This window comes from Pseudonaja textilis, chromosome 5 (assembly GCF_049901715.1).
Source record: "Pseudonaja textilis isolate UNSWEBS1 chromosome 5, rPseTex1.2, whole genome shotgun sequence".
Taxonomy (NCBI): domain Eukaryota; kingdom Metazoa; phylum Chordata; class Lepidosauria; order Squamata; family Elapidae; genus Pseudonaja; species Pseudonaja textilis.
The window spans coordinates 56,385,083-56,402,486 of NC_141994.1; the positions used below are offsets into that span (position 1 = coordinate 56,385,083).

The 17,404-nt window shown below is 39.3% G+C and overlaps 1 protein-coding gene across 6 annotated transcripts in view; it reads left to right on the forward strand.

The window, feature by feature from the left end:
- The window catches only part of AGK (acylglycerol kinase), a 46,154-nt gene that overhangs the window by 18,601 nt on the left and 10,149 nt on the right, over positions 1-17,404 (forward strand). For 3 of the 6 annotated variants that reach the window (XM_087934973.1, XM_087934974.1, XM_087934975.1), the window contains exons 7-16: positions 537-569; positions 2,482-2,576; positions 4,034-4,103; positions 4,846-4,925; positions 6,892-6,949; positions 11,128-11,275; positions 11,695-11,792; positions 13,227-13,297; positions 14,016-14,100; positions 14,996-15,119. In XM_087934973.1, the coding sequence (XP_087791099.1) occupies positions 537-569; positions 2,482-2,576; positions 4,034-4,103; positions 4,846-4,925; positions 6,892-6,949; positions 11,128-11,275; positions 11,695-11,792; positions 13,227-13,297; positions 14,016-14,100; positions 14,996-15,119 (862 nt within the window). Of the gene's footprint in view, positions 1-536; positions 570-2,481; positions 2,577-4,033; positions 4,104-4,845; positions 4,926-6,891; positions 6,950-11,127; positions 11,276-11,694; positions 11,793-13,226; positions 13,298-14,015; positions 14,101-14,995; positions 15,411-17,404 lie in introns of those variants that run through there. The other 3 variants (XM_087934976.1, XM_087934977.1, XM_087934978.1) reach the window with 1 other exon arrangement.

Below are 17,404 nucleotides of genomic sequence, written 5' to 3' on the forward strand. Positions count from 1 at the left end.
CAGCACCTAATCTGCATTGAAAACTATTAATTTTTGATTATAAGTTTTAATCTTAATATATGGCAGCTTTGGGTTATTGTAAACTTGAGTTATCACTAGAAGAGATTGTCCGTTCGCTAAGTCTGCAGAGTATCTCAACCTATGGGGTCATGTACACAAGACATGTTCAGAAGCTCTAAGAGCCACGGTGGCACAGTGGTTAGAATGCAGTACTGCAGGCTACTTCTACTGATTGCCAGCTGCCAGCAGTTTGGCAGTTTGAATCTCACCAGGCTCCTGGTTGACTCAGCCTTCCATCCTTCCAAGGTTGGTAAAATGAGGACCCAGATTGTTGGGGGCAATAGGCTGATTTTGTAAACTGCTCTAAAGAACTGTGAAGCGGTATATAAGTCTTAAGTGCTATTATGTGTGTGTGCATATTTGTATTTAAAAGTTCCTTCCTTCCTTCCTTCCTTCCTTCCTTCCTTCCTTCCTTCCTTCCTTCCTTCCTTCCTTCCTTCCTTCCTTCCTTCCTTTCTTTCTTTCTTTCTTTTCAGGTTATAACTGGGCTTCTTCGAAGACCAGATGAGGTAAGATATATTTTTCTAGGGCAAACTTAATTTCAAAATTCTAGCCACCCTGAAATTTTTATAGCCAGTGATTTTTACTTGTTCATATTAAATTGTAAGCCCTACTAATTTCTTGGTGTGTTTCACCTAGCTTTCATTAATTTTACCTGAACTGATACATTTGTATCCCGTCTCCCTGATTCTTAATGATGGAAATGGAGGCTGTTATGAATTCTGTTCCACACGTGAGGGAGAGCATCGGGGGTGGGATTCAACCGGTGTTACTACCGGTTCGGTGACTACGTTTTTGGATCCAGCCCACGGGTCTTGAGTTGGACACTTGTGAACTAGATTATACATCGCCACTTATTAGGAACTTCCTCCACATATTACCTTTTTGTTTAGTGGGGTGGCATTGGAGTATTTCTTATAAATGCTCACTCATTTTTTGCAACTTCAGCTTATATAATAAAATGTCATAGTGTTATTTCCTGTAGCCCAAAATTATTCTGCACAATAGTATTCTGGAAATGCAGGTTCTAGTCCCAGGTAACATCCTGTCTAATTAACTCCTTGGTCAGATAGAGAAGAAACCCAGACTTCCCTGTTGTGAGGTAGGAGAAGAAAATCAATTGAGGAAGGGGACTGCAGTAGAGAATTTAATAACAGGAATGTGTGCAGGCAGAAATGATGGAAAACCATAATGAAATAAACTAGATTTTTGAGAAATGGTGCTGCAAGCTGCAGTAATCTGCAGAGATTCAGGATATTGTGGTTACATGGTCATTAAACTTAATTTGCTACAATTCTTCAAAGAGCACAGTTTATGAGGATGCCTGAGTGTGGTCCATTACTATGGCTTTTATTGTATCTTACCAAGTGTGGTTTCTAGCCAACAATTTATGGCAGCCAGCACAGGTAGTCCTTGACTTACAACTGTTTAGTGACTGTCCCAACGTTACAACAGTCCTGAAACAAGGGACTTAGTTGCAGCATCCCATGGTCACATGATTAAAATGTAGGTGCTTGACAGCTGACTCCTATTTATGACGTTTCTAGTGTCCCAGAGCCATGTGTTCCCCTTTTGCAACCTTCTGACAAGCCAAGTCAATGGGGAAGCCATATTCACTTAACAACCGTGTTACAGACTTAACAACTTCAGTGATTCGCTTAACAAATGCGGCAAGAAAAATCGTAAAATGGGGCAAACCTCACTTAACAAAGTTCTCACTCAGCAACGTAAATGTTCGGCTCAGTTGTGAGGGCTACCTGTATATCCAGGGAAATCAGGACTGCATTTGAAACTTCAAATTCTAAGCCATGACTCATCATGCAATTTTTCTTTTTCTTTTAATCAAATCACTTCTTGTATCCATTCTGTGTCCCCTTCTGTTCTTTCCCTCTAATCCAGTTGGCAGAGATAAAGATCCATTTGCAAATCTATGTGTTTAAAAAGAGTTGGTTAATTATATATTCATGTTCAACCAGCTTGATTGCCAGGGTGCTGCTGAACTTTCTTTTTACTGGGAAAGATGCTTTGAATTACAGTGTTTATTTCTGTCTCTACTTTGTTTGGAGACCAACAAGGCCTAAATGTTTCGTCTATGCCCCAGATGCTACCTTCCACTTTATTATCGATAGCTGGTTCCCTAATGGAATCATACATTGATTGGGGCATGTGTGCCAGCTTTTGATAACAATGCGCCTAATGATTACCAAAGCCTGCTCTGGAACCAGTTGACACTTGGAGGGCTGTCAGAATAGCCTATTATTCTGAGCAATTCTCTGCCATAGTCTCTCAGGAAGTATCTGCCTGTTCCATTCCATGGAGAATAGGTGGAGGGGGTGGGTGGGATGATATTTAGCAAAATTGTGCTTCCTGAAAAAGGGAATTGAATTCAGTTGATGGGACTTGTTTTGTTCTTGTTCCCAGGCATCTTTCAGTAAAATTCCCATTGGATTCATTCCTCTTGGAAAGACCAGCACTTTAAGTCATACACTTTATACTAAGAACGATAACCAAGTCCAGTAAGTATGAATTCATGGTGACATCGATGGAAAATCCATTTACTTTTTTGGTACTTAAAACAGCATGTTTCATTTTTAATCTATTTGTATTTTGACCTTCCTTTAAAAAGAGCTTTGTATGATATGGACTCTGGTACTTTTCTAGCAATATTATGAAATCTGTTGCTGTGAAAGAGTGCCTGTCTATTCCTTAATGAAGATACAAATCTCCATCTGACAGCTTAAAACCTATTATGAATAGCATACCAAGCCGTAATGTGTTTTATTTGCTTTTGGCTTTACAAAAGGTTTTACAGAACCAACCCCCCAATTCCACCTCTTCAGTCTGCTGTCCCTGGAGTTATTGGGTGAAAGCTCAGGATTTCAAGGCAGCCACCAGAGCAACAATGGACTTGTCCAAATAATCACAGGCCCAATCAATGTGTTGGGGGTTGTGGGAAAGCCATTAAGCTTGGTGTATTAGTTAGATCAACTAAGTTCTGATATGGTCATGATCTAATGGTGAGAAAAAGATACAGAGCACTTCTGGATGACTATGGGATTTGACTGAAGCCACAAACATGGAGACATATCAGCCTTGCAAGTTAGTCCAGACAAGAAGCACACTCTGTTATAGTAATAGAAATTTGCAAGTCTGAAAGTACATCTCTGTCCACCTTTTCAGTCCAAGAACTAGGGAGGATTAACTTCTTCTGAGACATTTCCCATACACCCATTGTTTCAATGAACTCAGCTGCTGCTTGTTTGACCATTGTCTGGTTTTGACTCTTCCTCTTGTCTTTCAAGGTCATTCCCACATACCATTAAAGAAAAGAGCAATTACATTGGTCCACAACAGGCTTTGGGTTTGACGGTTTTCCCAACAATTGGAGGGTAGTTCTGTCTGGAGCCTATTGGTGTTTAGAATATGGAGGCATCAAGGTCTCTTAATGAGATTGTTCCTGAATGGCCTTCGCTGTGTGTTGATCCTGAGGTTGTCCTTGGTTTTCTGAGTTCCGGGAAATAAGATGCCAGTGAAGATGCCTAGAGAAATAATAGTGCATTAAGTCCAAGAAAGAAGCAGTCTCCAGTTTTAAGTCCTTTCAAGCATTCCAGAATGATAACTGCAGTTGAAGGTATTCAAGGTCACCAAAATATCTTGCACAACTAGAAAGCTTGCAGTCCCTATATATAATGGTAGGAGTTAAGTTTCAAGATCTTTGCTTGCTTGCTTGCTTTGCTTGTTCAAATTTATTAGCAGCCCATTCTAGAAGATACTAGGTTAGAAGATGCTAATCAGGCAAGGCTGATGCTCACTTGATCCCAAGGTCATCAACACTGACCTATAGCAATCTTTTGGGTATCACATGTTCCCAATTCTATTACACAAGATGTTTTAATTGGTGATGGATTTTACTATAAGTTAAGGACTACACACTCTTGCTTGACTTCTATGTTATTCTCTATTTTTCCCTAAGGTGTATCATTGATGCCACGTTGTCCATACTGAGAGGAGAGACAGTTCAACTTGATGTATTGCAGATTAAGGTAGCCATATTTCATTTGTAAATGTTGTATTTGGGAATGTTATTTATTGTTTCTACATTTGCACGTTCTTATTTTGGGTCATATGCCATTCTGATTGCTTATTTTGATAGAACCAGTTAATCTAAAAGAGCTCGTTTAATAGCAATATATTGCAAAAGAATTGTTAAGGCATGTTTAAAATATTATTATAATACAAATAATATTGCATATGTGAAAGACAGTTGCATTCACATAGGTAGCACAAGGTATTTGCTTTGTTATTTAGCTAGGCAATGCTGCTTTTAAGTTTTTAGTTAATTGTTGCAGATAACATTGCCCACTGCCAAACCGTAGAATGATTTCGTTCTGTGAAGGCATATCTGGCTATCTATTTTTTGCTTACCTGCTTCATACAGTGAAAATAGTAGCCTGAGAAGGAAGAAGAGGAAGAAAATCCTTTTATTTCAGCAAGGCATATCAAGCAAAGTTGCTAAATAAACTTTTTCGCATTTTGCTCACAAAATGAAATTGGTTGAAAAGATGGAGCTAAACTCAATTTGCATTAATTTATTATAATTTAATAATTCTTTTCTATGGACATGCCAAGATAACATACGATGGTCAGTATTTTTAATTTGTATTTTTAATACAAACCATACATATGTATTCTGCTGATGTTCGTATCACTAGATTAATGTAATTAATGTTTGGCTGCCTCTGTGCAAAACAAGATTTCTGTTTTTGCGTTTTCCATTATGGAAAGGGGAACAAAGAACAGCCAGTATTTGCTGTCAATGGCTTACGATGGGGCTCTTACAGAGATGCAGGAGCAAAAGTCAGCAAGTAAGTAAATATTTTGCTGTAACCTGTGTATTACCTCTATCTTTTCTCCTGTATGTTACTTCCATTGAGACCTTGTTCCAAATTCATTGTTACCGATCTATTCTAGTCCCACCAGCCTGAAGATTTCTATTCCTTCTGGTTTTAATTCCATAAGTTTCTGCAGCTCTGATGATTAATTCCTCATTCTCAAGGCACTGCTCTTCTCTTTCTCTTGGGAAAGAGTTTGAGTCATAGTATTTTACCAAGAGCCTCCCTAATTGATAGAAAGTTACTTGACACGGACTGCATGAAACGGATTTGTGGTTTCTATATAGTGTCCCTCTGTGTATAATCTGTTATCAAAGAACCATCTGGTATCCACTGATCATCCATGGTCATCTATATAATATCTATTTTTGAACCAGATAGGATTGAAAATTATATATAATCACCTATACAATATAGGAGTATAGCGTTATAAGTGAGAGGCTGTAGGTTCACAGGAAAACTCATATAGAGTTCTACATGAATGAACCAGTTATCTATTCTAAATGGTTACCTGTGATGACCCAGAGTATATCAGAAATATAACAAAAACCAAAATGTAAATAAAAGTCCTTTAATGCCTTCAACTTGGCTTCACTGTTTAATTGTTCACAGTGGAGGAGTAAACTATTTTCAAAATAACGTTTCAAAGGAAAGAAACACAGTTCAAATTCAAAGAGCCGATAATGAAGCAAAAACCAAAAACAAACCACACTGAATAAAGTTCCAGGATAGACCAGGATAGATAATTGCCAACATCAGGAAGATAACCAGGTACAGTCTGTTGGAAGAACGCCAACCAAGATAAACCTTCTTTAGGAATAAAACAGTAATTTGTCTCCAGCGTCTGTTAGCACGCAGGTCCAAACTCTTATGCAGATCTTACACCTGCGACCCATGAAGAGAATCATGGCCCTCTCCTCCCAAGAAGACCACATTTTACCCTGATCCTCTCCTCCTGAGTAGACCACGTTTTACCCTGATCCTCTCCTCCCTGAGTGCCCTAGGATGGATAGGGGATGGGCCTGGGTCCTCCTCTGACTACTCAGAGTCCGTCTCCACCAGGGGCATGACGTTACCTCTCTCCCAGGTCTGAGATGAACAGTTCACTCTTGCTTTCCTCCTAAGTGCTCCTCTGAAGAAATAGGTACTTCCTTTTTAGTAAACTATCTTCTATTTATCCTGTGATAACTATTAATTTGTGATAGATGTGGAATGGGGCTGCTATTAAAATTGGTGTAAGAACATTGTGTATTTGTATGTAGGCTGATTGTGTGAATCTTCTGAGAGACAGATTGAAGCTATTGTTTCTGTTCTATTTTAGTAGACTTCTTTTTTCTGTTAAAACTTTTTTCTCTGAACTTTTCAACTTTGCCAAAGCTGATTGAAGTTTTAAGATTCTAAACCACATAAATATGAACACGCTTTGTATGGAGGGATGCTCTGGCTTCTACAGCAGGAAGTCACCAGCTCAGTACACTTGCTTGGTAAGAAGTAAAAGCAGGACAGTATAGAAATAGCAATATGCCAGTGTTTCTCAACCTTGGCGATTCTTAAGATTGGTGGACTTCAACTCTCAGAATTCCCCAGCCAGCACAGTTGACTGGAAAATTCCGGGAATTGAAGTCCACAAATCTTAAAGTCACGAAGGTTGAGAAACACTGCAATATGCAATTAAGTATTGTAGTTCACTGGGCTAGGCTGGGTATGACATGTTAGACTGCTACATTCAGATGACCTCTAGATAAACCAGATTTTACCAAGCCACATCTGCATTAGCATGAAGCTAGAGCCAATTGCACTCTTCTTTTATGGTCTTTTTATTGTTTATCATGTACAAGTATAAAACTGTTAACCAATGCTTTTGATTAAAAATGTATTTAAAATGCTAGTTGCTTTCCTTAGATTTCAGTTTTGCTTTTTTTGTTTTGCTACGTTCCAGATACTGGTATCTTGGACCTCTGAAAATCCAGGCAGCCCATTTTTTTAACACATTGAAGGTAATTATTATCAATCACTCAATATTATTTCATTACTGGAAACTAAAAAGGAATCATCTTTCTGTACATCTAGTCCCCTGTCACACAATGGTCTGCTAAACGATAACAGCTATGGATAACAAGACATTTGTTCTCCTCTTCCTCCCTCCCTCCCTCCAGCCCTTAGAAGTTGATATTTAACACAAACTCTGTTATTCAGGAAACTGTTACAGGTATTCCAAAGGTGCTTTTTCAAGAAGGGACTGGACTTCCTTGTTTTGCTTTGAAGACATTTCTCTTCTCATCCAAGAAGCTTCTTCAGCTCTGACTGGATGGTGAGCAATAGAAAGATTTATATTCCTTGGGTATAAATGGAACCTTCCATTCCTCACCATCCAGTCAGAGCTGAAGAAGCTTCTTGGATGAGAAGAGAAACGTCTTCAACAGAAAAAAACAAAGTCCAGCTGTCTTCAAAATACACCTTTGGGACAACTATGACCTGGATGTCTGGGAATTTCCATAAACAGTTACAGGTATAGTAGTAACCCTCAATAGCCTAATTCTTCATTGTTGAAAGTGGTAGTGATGGTATACAACAGATAACTGCACTGTGGATCTCATTGTATCAGCTTCCATAGCACGGTTATCTATCATATAAAGAAGTACTTGTCCTGAATTTTCCCATATGTAAATTCACTGAATGATTTAAGGCTCTAAGATTGCATGTAGATCAGAGGTGTCAAACTCAAGGCCCTCAGGCCGAATCCGGCCCTTGGGGTGCTTAGATCTGGCCTGCAGGCCCAACCTGGAAACAACGAAGGACTGTCCCCCGGTGCCTCTGCCAGCAAAAATGGAGGGCCATGCGCAGCCGTCCCAAGCTCTGTTTTCAGCTGTAACAGCCTCCTGCAGCCCTCTGCCAGCAAAAATGAACTCAGGGAGGCTGCCCACGACTCACCCGGGCTCCGTTTTCAGCTGTGATGGCCTCCCAAGCTCCATTTTCACTGCAGAGGGCTGCAGGAGGCCATCGCTGCTGAAAATGGAGCTCAATGAGTGACATGGAGCTGGCCACGCCCCCGGCCATGCCCTTCTGAAGGTCAAACAAAATCCTGATGCGGCTCTCAATGAAATCAAGTTTGACATCTCTGATGTAGACTAATGTTATAATATATATTTGCTTGCATTCATCACCCACAGTGCCCTTTGTGAAGGAGTTGTATGTTTTCCAAATTTGAGAGAGGGAGAGAGAGTGGAAGGGAAAATAAGGTTCCAGATTCAGTCTCAGCATCTCTCATGAGATGTATGTATGTATGTATGTATGTATATACACGCACACACATACATACATACATACATACATATATTGCTGATAATTGATAACATTTCTGAGACTTAGTTATCCATAATCTTACTTGTTAGAAGGCAGCTTCTTATATTTGTGCATGCCACACAATTCTACTTGGATTGTTCACGGGAGTATAATTTTAGGTACTTCAAACAAATCCAAGGCTGCTACTCAAGATGGAACTGATGTGAAGTCATTTGATGTATGTTTTGCCAGGCAAGTGGTGGCAGAAATAAAGACCTTTTATAAAACAGAATCACGGAATGCAATTTAAAAAATTGCTGTCCTATGAATAAAATAAGCAAAGGAATCAGCAAAGGAATGCTGTGGTGCAGTGAGAGCCATTAAAATCTACTGTACCCTGCTGTCTTCCTTAGTGCAGTCTTCTCTTGGGGCTTTTGTTATGCTAATGATTCACCCTATTCAGTTGAGGTAAGTGGTGCCTATAAATACAGCATAGAGGACTGTTGCCTCTTACAGCCAGCCAGTCACAAATTGAGCAGAAGGGTTAATTGCCATAGTTTTAAAGGTCTCAAATATTGAATGATTATAATGTAAAGGAGACACATATTTTCCCATTAAGGGCCTTCTACTGATTTCTTAACAAATAATAAAACATTCCAATGTTTGAAATGCCACAACGTAAATAATGCACATGTTTCAAAGACCTGATGTTTCAAAGACCATCCCGCTGGTACTCACTTCATTCACTGCCTTTCCTCATCTTGAACAACAAACAATATCTGTAATTAGTAGCCATTGTATTAGTTTGGGATGATGAACAGGGAGCACAAGGTGGAAAAAGCTTGGTTAGATTACGATGGTCTAGGATTAATATTCAACAGTTAGGGTGAGGGCTACAGTGGACAAAGACAAAATGTCACATATAATTGTAGGACTGGACAAATTGTAGGAATGGACAAAGATTTCCATTTTGAATTTTTTGGGAAGGAAGTTTTGAAAGCCTATTCTATAATTTGTACAATATAGTAATTAAGTAATTATATACTCCCCAACTCAGAATACCAGTTGCTGATTTTTAACAATTCTGCCACCAAAATTTAGCTATTCTCCAAAGATCACAAAAGCAACCTGCCTTGGTTTAAACCAAAGAATCCAGAGTTTGCTTGTAGCTATGACATGGAAAGAAAGAAATTATTCGTTTCCATCCTATTCAACAAGGGAAATAGAGACTGGATTATGCTATCCTTAGCTAAATCCAAAGCTAGATAGATGTACAGTTCTATCCAATGGCTTTTTGTCAAGCTGGAGGGCATATTTATTGAAAAGCTCCTTTCTAGACCCAATGCTGTTAATATATTTATATATTATTTGGAAGAGGGAGTAGAAAACATGATTAGCAAATTTGCACATGAAACAAAGTTAAGAGTTTGTTAGTAGCAAAATTCATGAAGAACTTGACAAGACAGATCATAAAGCAAAAACCAGCAAGGTGAATTTCAACAGGGACAAATGCAAAGCCCTATGTATGGATAGGAAAAATGAAATATATGTGCATAGGATAGAGGGGAAAAGCCACTGTTATCTGTTCTTCTTTGATACACATAAAATATTGTGTGCAATTCTGGCTGTCTCATTTTAGATAGGACATTGGACTGGAGTATGACAAGATGCCTGAAAGAGGGGGAAAAAATTAAGAGGAAAGCTTGGGAACCTGTTTAGCCAGAAAAGAGAAGATTGCAGGGAAATGTGATAGCTATTTTCAACAATCATAAGGGCTCCATTTGGAGATGCAAAGAACTTATTTAGAATTATTCCAGAAGAGGGGGCAAGAAACAATGGGATTCAATTATAAGAATGTAGGCATCAGTTGAATATCAGGAAATTTTTCTAAATGGAAAGAGCTTTTTAACAATGAAACAGTGCTGGATTCTCCATCAGTGAAGGTGTTTAAGGGGAGGCAGAATGGACATCTGTGAGGGATGCTACAGTAGGGATAATCTCTGAGGGACTTTTCAGTGCTTATATTCTGTGATTTTATGATCAGTATTAAAACTGGTGTAATCTTTAAATCCTTTCATTTATTGAAACAGGAGACTAAATTAATGCCACTATTTCTTACTCGGAAATTCTGAGATGCTTTAGGCCATGTATTTTTTTACCTAGGGTCCATGGTTTTTTATCAGTACATGTGGTTTATTAAAAAGATAGCCATAGTCACACAGCCCATTTTACTATTTGAACTCCTTTGTAACTTTTGCTGTTTCATATTCTGCTTTCTCTGCCAGGGAGAATATTCTGTGTTTAAAGATTGCATGTTCTTGTTCTTCCTTGTGAAACATGATAGGGCTTAAGGTTGACCTGTGCATTCAGCATGAAATGACCTGAATAATTCAGTTACAAATAGCTGACAAGAGCAGAAACAGAAAATGGGATAGTTAAATGTTTCCCTCCCTATCACTTGACTCAAGACCTTATTCCCTAAACGAGAATAATAATAGCACTTAGACTTATATTCTGCTTCATAGTGCTTTACAGTTCTCTCTAAGCAGTTTACAGAATCAGCATATTGCCCGTAACAATCTGGGTCCTCGTTTTACCCACCCTGGAAAGATGGAAGGCTGAGTCAACCTTGAGTCATTCAGAATCGAACTCCTGGAGTGAGCAGTGAGTTAGCTTGCAGTCCAACCGCATTCCAATCACGGCTCTGTATGGAGAATGGAGGGCAGCTAGTAGAATAATTGAATGGAGAAAGTAGCCCTTTTCCTATCTGTGATTTTCTACCTTGCTGTCACTTCTTTGCACCTGTTTTATGGCCATCCGTTTTTTTCAGTCTGCGTTGGAATACGCATACATTTTCATCCTGTGTTAATAGTGATGCTTTTCCTCCTTCAAGGAATGGCCTCAGAAACATCTAGCTTCCCTTACCTATCTGGGCCCTATTCCAAGGCCACCTGAGGAGCCAGAGCAGAAGATATCTCGACCTCCTTTATACATTAGGCTTTATAAGAGGCTTGCATATTATTGGACACCCACCCCCAAAGGTAAGCCAAATATGCGCAAAGTTAAGTCCTGGCCCTACCAGTTGGCGTGGGGGTGGGTGGGGGGGAGTTTCACCCTGGAGGTGGCTGCTAGGTTGATAGCAGATTCCCATCTTCCCTGCTTGCTCTCTGGTCTCCCACCTATCCATCTTTTTGGTTATCATATTGATATATTATTCTGTTGTGTATCTTTGTCGTTCTTTATTTTATTGTTCTATTATTTTACCTGCATTTTTCTTCCTTTTTATTATCGTAAGGCTCCTAAGAGTAGCCCTATGGTGAGACAGGCAGCAAATAAAATTTAACAAATAATAAATAAAAGGACAGAATGATGAAACAACAACAACAACAAAACCCAAACAAAATAAAATGGTGCATTGTCTAACACTTTACTTAATTTTCTTTTCTCTCTTGGACCTCAGAAATCCCAAAGGAAGAGACTCCAGAGGCCTGGAATGAAATTCCACTGTCTGCCCTTGAATTCTCTGTCACTACTCAAAACAGGAATCTCGACCTGAAAGTAAGAAAATAGAAGTTCAAACCCTCCCTCCCTTAATAATTTTTCCCCAATTTGACCATTAGGTGCTATTTTGTGGTATATTTCTTAACTGCTAATTCCTTTACTATTGATAATCAATCCTTAAAGGCAGAAATTATCTACCACTTCAGACCTTCATTGCCATTTTTAAACCTGGTTGCTGAATCTGTTGTCTTATTTTGATTTTCTTTATGGTTATCAAAGAATGATTTTTTTTTTCACTCTGCTCCTTTTTCACTCAGATCTCCAGCTACAGAGCTTGAATATCATTTGCATTTTCAGCTATCAAATTGTGCATCGTGCAGATTATTGATGTTTCTTTCTTCAGCCTTAAAGCCACATCCATCTTCTTTCTATCAATCTTCCCTTTATTTATACTCTATATAGATTGAATAAAAAGAGGGGGAGTATACTGTCTTATTTCATTCCTTTGCAAATAGGAAAACATTCTATTTTGTCGTGTTCCACCTGGACTTTGTCTTCCTGATCTGTGTATAGTTTTCATATAAGGCCAATAAGATTTTCTGATGTTCCCATTTTTCTAAGTACATGTCACAGTTTGTCATGATTGACATAGGATTGACGCAAAAGACTTACTATCATCAATGAAGCATATATCGACTTCTTTTTGGCAGTCTTTAACTTTCTTAGTTACCCAGCATTTCTCATCAATAATATCTTACGTTCTTAGCATTTTTTAAAGCCAATTCGAATATCTGGCATCCCTCTTTCCATGTAGGGCTCTAACCTCTGTTTGATGATCCCAAGTATTATTTTGTTAGCATGTGAAATTAAGGCTATTGTACAACAGTTTGCATACTGTTGTTATGTCATCTTTCTTTGATAGAGCAAGAGCACTTATATACCACTTCATGGTGCTTTATGGCCCTCTCTAAGCAGTTTACAGTTATCATGTTGCCCCCAGCAATCTGGATCCTCATTTTACTGACCTTGGAAGGATGGAAGGCTAACCTTGAGCCAGTCAGGCCCGAGTACCTGGCAGTGAGCTAAATTAACTTGCATTCTAACCACTGTGCCACCAGGCGCTATATGGTATATAGAATGTTATCTTCTAACATCTTTCTGAAATTTTTTGTTAAGTTCATTTCTGAGAGCTTCATGGCTCTGCCTCTCTTCAAATTCAATGGTTTGTTCAGATTTGCTTTCTTCTTTCTTGATTTTAGGCAATCACTTTTTACGTTTATCCTTAACCAGTTTATTTAAATCCCTTCCACAGTTTCTGCTGTGTTTAGTAGCTGACTCTGCCTTTTTAATCCATACATGAGTAAATGTTAGACTACCTTCTCATAAGAAAAAACAAATAATTTTCACAAATATGCCTGGAATATTTGTGAGATGCCGGGATCTCTCTTTTGGAAATACTTAACATTTCTCTTTTGGAAATACTTGTTTCAGCGTGAAGAAGACTTCATGAATATTTGTATTGAATCAGATGCAATCAGTAGGGGAGACTACGTAAAAAAAGGGTGAGTATTAGAGAACCTGTCTTATATATCTTATCATAGCCATACAAAGAGGGTGAATAATAGAGAACATATCTACCATATCATAGCCATAGATTTCATTTATTTATTTGCTCTGTAAATATTAATAAGAAATATTTATTTCAAAGAGTGATTAAAGCTAAAGAAGAGATTCTGGAGTTTTCTACCATGCCAAAATTCAGTGCAGTAACAGATTTCCTTATTATTTGTTAGACTTATAGCACATCTTCACTAGAAGCTCTAGGTATCACTTTTTTTAAGTGGGCAAGGTCAAGGAACTGACATGGCAGGGATTCCAGAAATGTTTTTATCTTAGGGTAGAATAACAGAATCTTGCAAGCTTTTTCCTAACAATTCTCCAGTTCCTTCCTTATTTGCATATAGGTGTACATAGTAGCAATAACAATAGCAAATGTTCTTGGATCGCACAGATTAGGTTCAAACCTTACAGGCATGAAACTCCTTAGAAACAATTTGTCTCTTAGAAATGTGTGTACACAATGCCTCAAGTCTTTGAAAGAATGGTTCATGTAAAAATGTTACACTGTTTTGTAGTATAATGTAAGACGGTTAACTTTATTTGATTGTACTATTTGCTTCTGAAGTTTTTTCCAGCTCCCTTTACTATTTTTTGTTTGCTCATACTGTAAATGATATGCATACATATTTTCCTGTCTTTCTCGTATCTTGTTTTGCACAGAAGCCAAAAGATGAAGGACCCCCACTTGTGTCCTGAAGGAAGTCAATGTCTTCAGGCTAGCAAGTGTGTTTTGCAGCTTCCAGAGGTGAGAAATCAAATGCTGTGATGCACATTGAGCTGGTTTTATTCTCTCCCACCTTAGAAAAGAGTGGTGGCTTTTCTTCTTTCTGTGTAAAGAGTTTTGCTTAAGTGAGCTTTGACACAGATTCTCATGTCCCTGTGAACTGACATAGTCTGATTGATCAGCATTCATATCCTTGCTATTGGTAACTACATTTTCGTGTGTGTGTGTGTGTGTGTGTGTGTGGTATTCAGCTTTGTTTGGGTATTTTCCCACGTCATTATAGTTGTGCTTTTAAAGTTGTAGCAACGTTTCAGCAGAATCTCATCTGCCATGAGAAGCCTGATGATGGCAGATGAGATTCTGCCGAAACGTTGCTACAAATTTAAAACCACAACTATAATGATGTGGGAAAATACCCGAACAAAGCTGAATACCATACATATAAATACCAGCAAAAAGTTATGTATGTATGTATGTATGTATGTATGTATGTATGATGTATGATATATTGGACAATTATCATCCTTGCATAATTTTTTTTGGCCTCACTGGCTAGATCCTGTATCACACAAAGTCCTAATGAAAAGTATTTGGGTTTGGGCATAGAATGTCATGTAAATCCAGCCAAATTTTGGCTTATTCAACACCATGATTAAGAAAAAAGCAGTGTACAGTGAAACATGGACCCAGATATCTATTGGCTGGAAAACCTAACAAAATGTTTAGTTCTGTGGTAATACAATTGAGCTGTAATTGAGGACATTATCCCATTCGGGACACGAATGTCACATCTTCGCTGCATGCCCTGGTGCTGCAGAATTCTAAGGAAAACCACTGTCAGGATGTAGCTGGAGGCAGCATGTCTGCTTTGTTGTGCTGTTGTGTGAAAAATCTCTTGATCTTTTTGTGTCGGCAGGATACAGAAGGCTCTTTAGCTATAGACAACGAAGAGCATGAAGCAATGACAGTGGAGGTGAAGCTGTTGCCCAGGAAACTCCATTTCTTCTGCGATGCCAGGAGAAAAGTAGAAATGCTTCAAGGTATATCATAATCAAAGCAGCTGGTTCATGGTGTATTGTAATCAAAGGGTTGACTTGGATGACTGCGCAAACTGTTTAACGAACTGCATCTGAAGATGGCACAGCTTTCCTTCAGTTACGATGAAAGCCTTCCTTTTTCAAACTATGTAAGTCAGAAATTGAGGAAGAAGAACTAAGGTGGAAACATTTCATTTTTCTTTTCATCTGGTTCCAGTTATTTCACAAAAATACCTCTGTGGCAACTGTTTTCCAGTTAAAACACTTTTGGTATAAACTTCCATTTGTACACCTAGTACATATGTACTTCAGATCATTGGATATCCTTTCCTTCATATTGCTTCCTTTCCCATTTAATAGTTGAGATATGGGCAGCCCATCGGTGTTATGCTTACGTTTAGAAAAGTGATTAAAAATTAAAGAGATGTCTCAGAGGAAAGTATCTAAAATGTAATCACTAATAACTGATCAGTGAACCATTAGACCAGAATCCTGCAGCTTGACTGGCAGCCTGCCTCTGGCACATATTATTCTACTCTTATTCTACAAAAGGAAGGATGCGAAAAAGACCAAATTTGGAACTTCTTGCATGCAAATGACCCATAATGAACATTGGATTACCTGAATGTTCCTTTTCTTCTCTGGCGTAGAGAGTCCAGATAGGTTGGGTATTGTCAGATCCTGCACTGGTGTACTGAGTCTGTGTTAAAACTGGAGCTCCGCCTTGCGCCGTGCCCCAGCTTTCAACAAAGCACTTAGCAGACTGGATGTGATTCTGGAGTTAAGAGATAAAAAGAACACACATTATTGCTCCCCACAACCCGCACCCAGACCAGATGAACCAGGGTGGGGCTGGACTCTCTATGCCACAGAAGAAAAGGAACATTCAGGTAACCCAATTTTCATTATCCTATCTGTGGCTACGAGAGTCCAAATAGATTGGGACATACCAAAGCCGGCCTGTCCCAGGGAGGGCAAGAGTCTAGTCCTACTCACATTAGCTCTTGTGCTTCTTCTGCCAAAAGCAGCATCAGCTGATGCAAAGGCATCTAGGCAGTAATGCCAAATGAAAGGAGACTGTGAAAACTGTGGCCGTTCTGCAGATTTCCTCAATGGGTGCATGAGTAGCCCATGCCGCCGTAGTTGCTGCACTTCTGGTTGAGTGAGCCATCACTTCACGAGGCTCCGGAAGAGCCCTGCTCAGATAAGCCTTGGCAATGTAGGCCCGAATCCATCTGCCCACAGTCTTTGGAGACACCTTTAGCCTTAACCTGCTGGGTTGTAAGGACACAAACAGTGCCTCCAACTTGAGGATAGGATGTGTCCACCAGATGTAAATCCTTAAGGCTCTGTGTACATCCAGAGTATGCTACACCCTCTCCAAATTATAGGAAGGATTTGGACAAAAATTAGGGAGAATGAAGCTCCTGAGCCCTGTGGAATCTAGAATTAATTTTGGGGATGAAAGTTGGGTCTAACTGTAACACTACTCTATCAGGATGGAAAATACACAAATCCTCCCTAACTGAAAGGGCAGCAATCTCTGATATCCTCCTAGCCGATGTGATGCTACAAGAAAAGCAACCTTGAGTGATAGATGGTGTAAATTAATGGATCTAAGTGGTTCAAATGGCTCAGTCATTAACGCCTTAAGAACTTTGAGGAGATCCCAAGCAGGGAATCTATGAACCACCAGAGGACTAAGGTTGGTGGCCCCTTTCAGAAACCTCCAAATGGTTTGGTTTTGAGACAGGGAACCCTTCCTGTGTAAGAACAATACTGAAGAAAGGGCGGTCACCTGTCTGCATAATGTGTTAGCTGAGAGCCCTTTGTCAAGACCTTCTTGTAAAAAATCCAGAATATTGGCCACAGAGGCCAAAGTGGGGGAGATGTTATTCTTGATACACCACTGGCAGAAAACCTTCTCCACCAGGTGGGGATCCAAGACCTCCGCAAACAATTTATCCCCTTTGATGGGGGACGATGCCACTTTCCACTTCCATCGCCTGTCAGCTTATCAGTTCTTAAGCCAGATCATTCTGCAGACTGCTATCGAAGTAGCGATGGCCTTAGAGGCAAACCTGGCACTGTTTAGGGTTGCATCCGCAGTGAATTCAGCCACAGCCATCAGTTTGTAAATGTCTTGGTGTACTCTGACATCTGATGCTGGTACCTTCAACTGGTGCAGCCACCTTAAGACCTCATAAAGACTTCACTTCCCAGGCAGCCGCCAGGTGGGTACGTTGGAAGAATTGCTCGATCCTCTTGTCCTCTGCCTTCAATGCCTC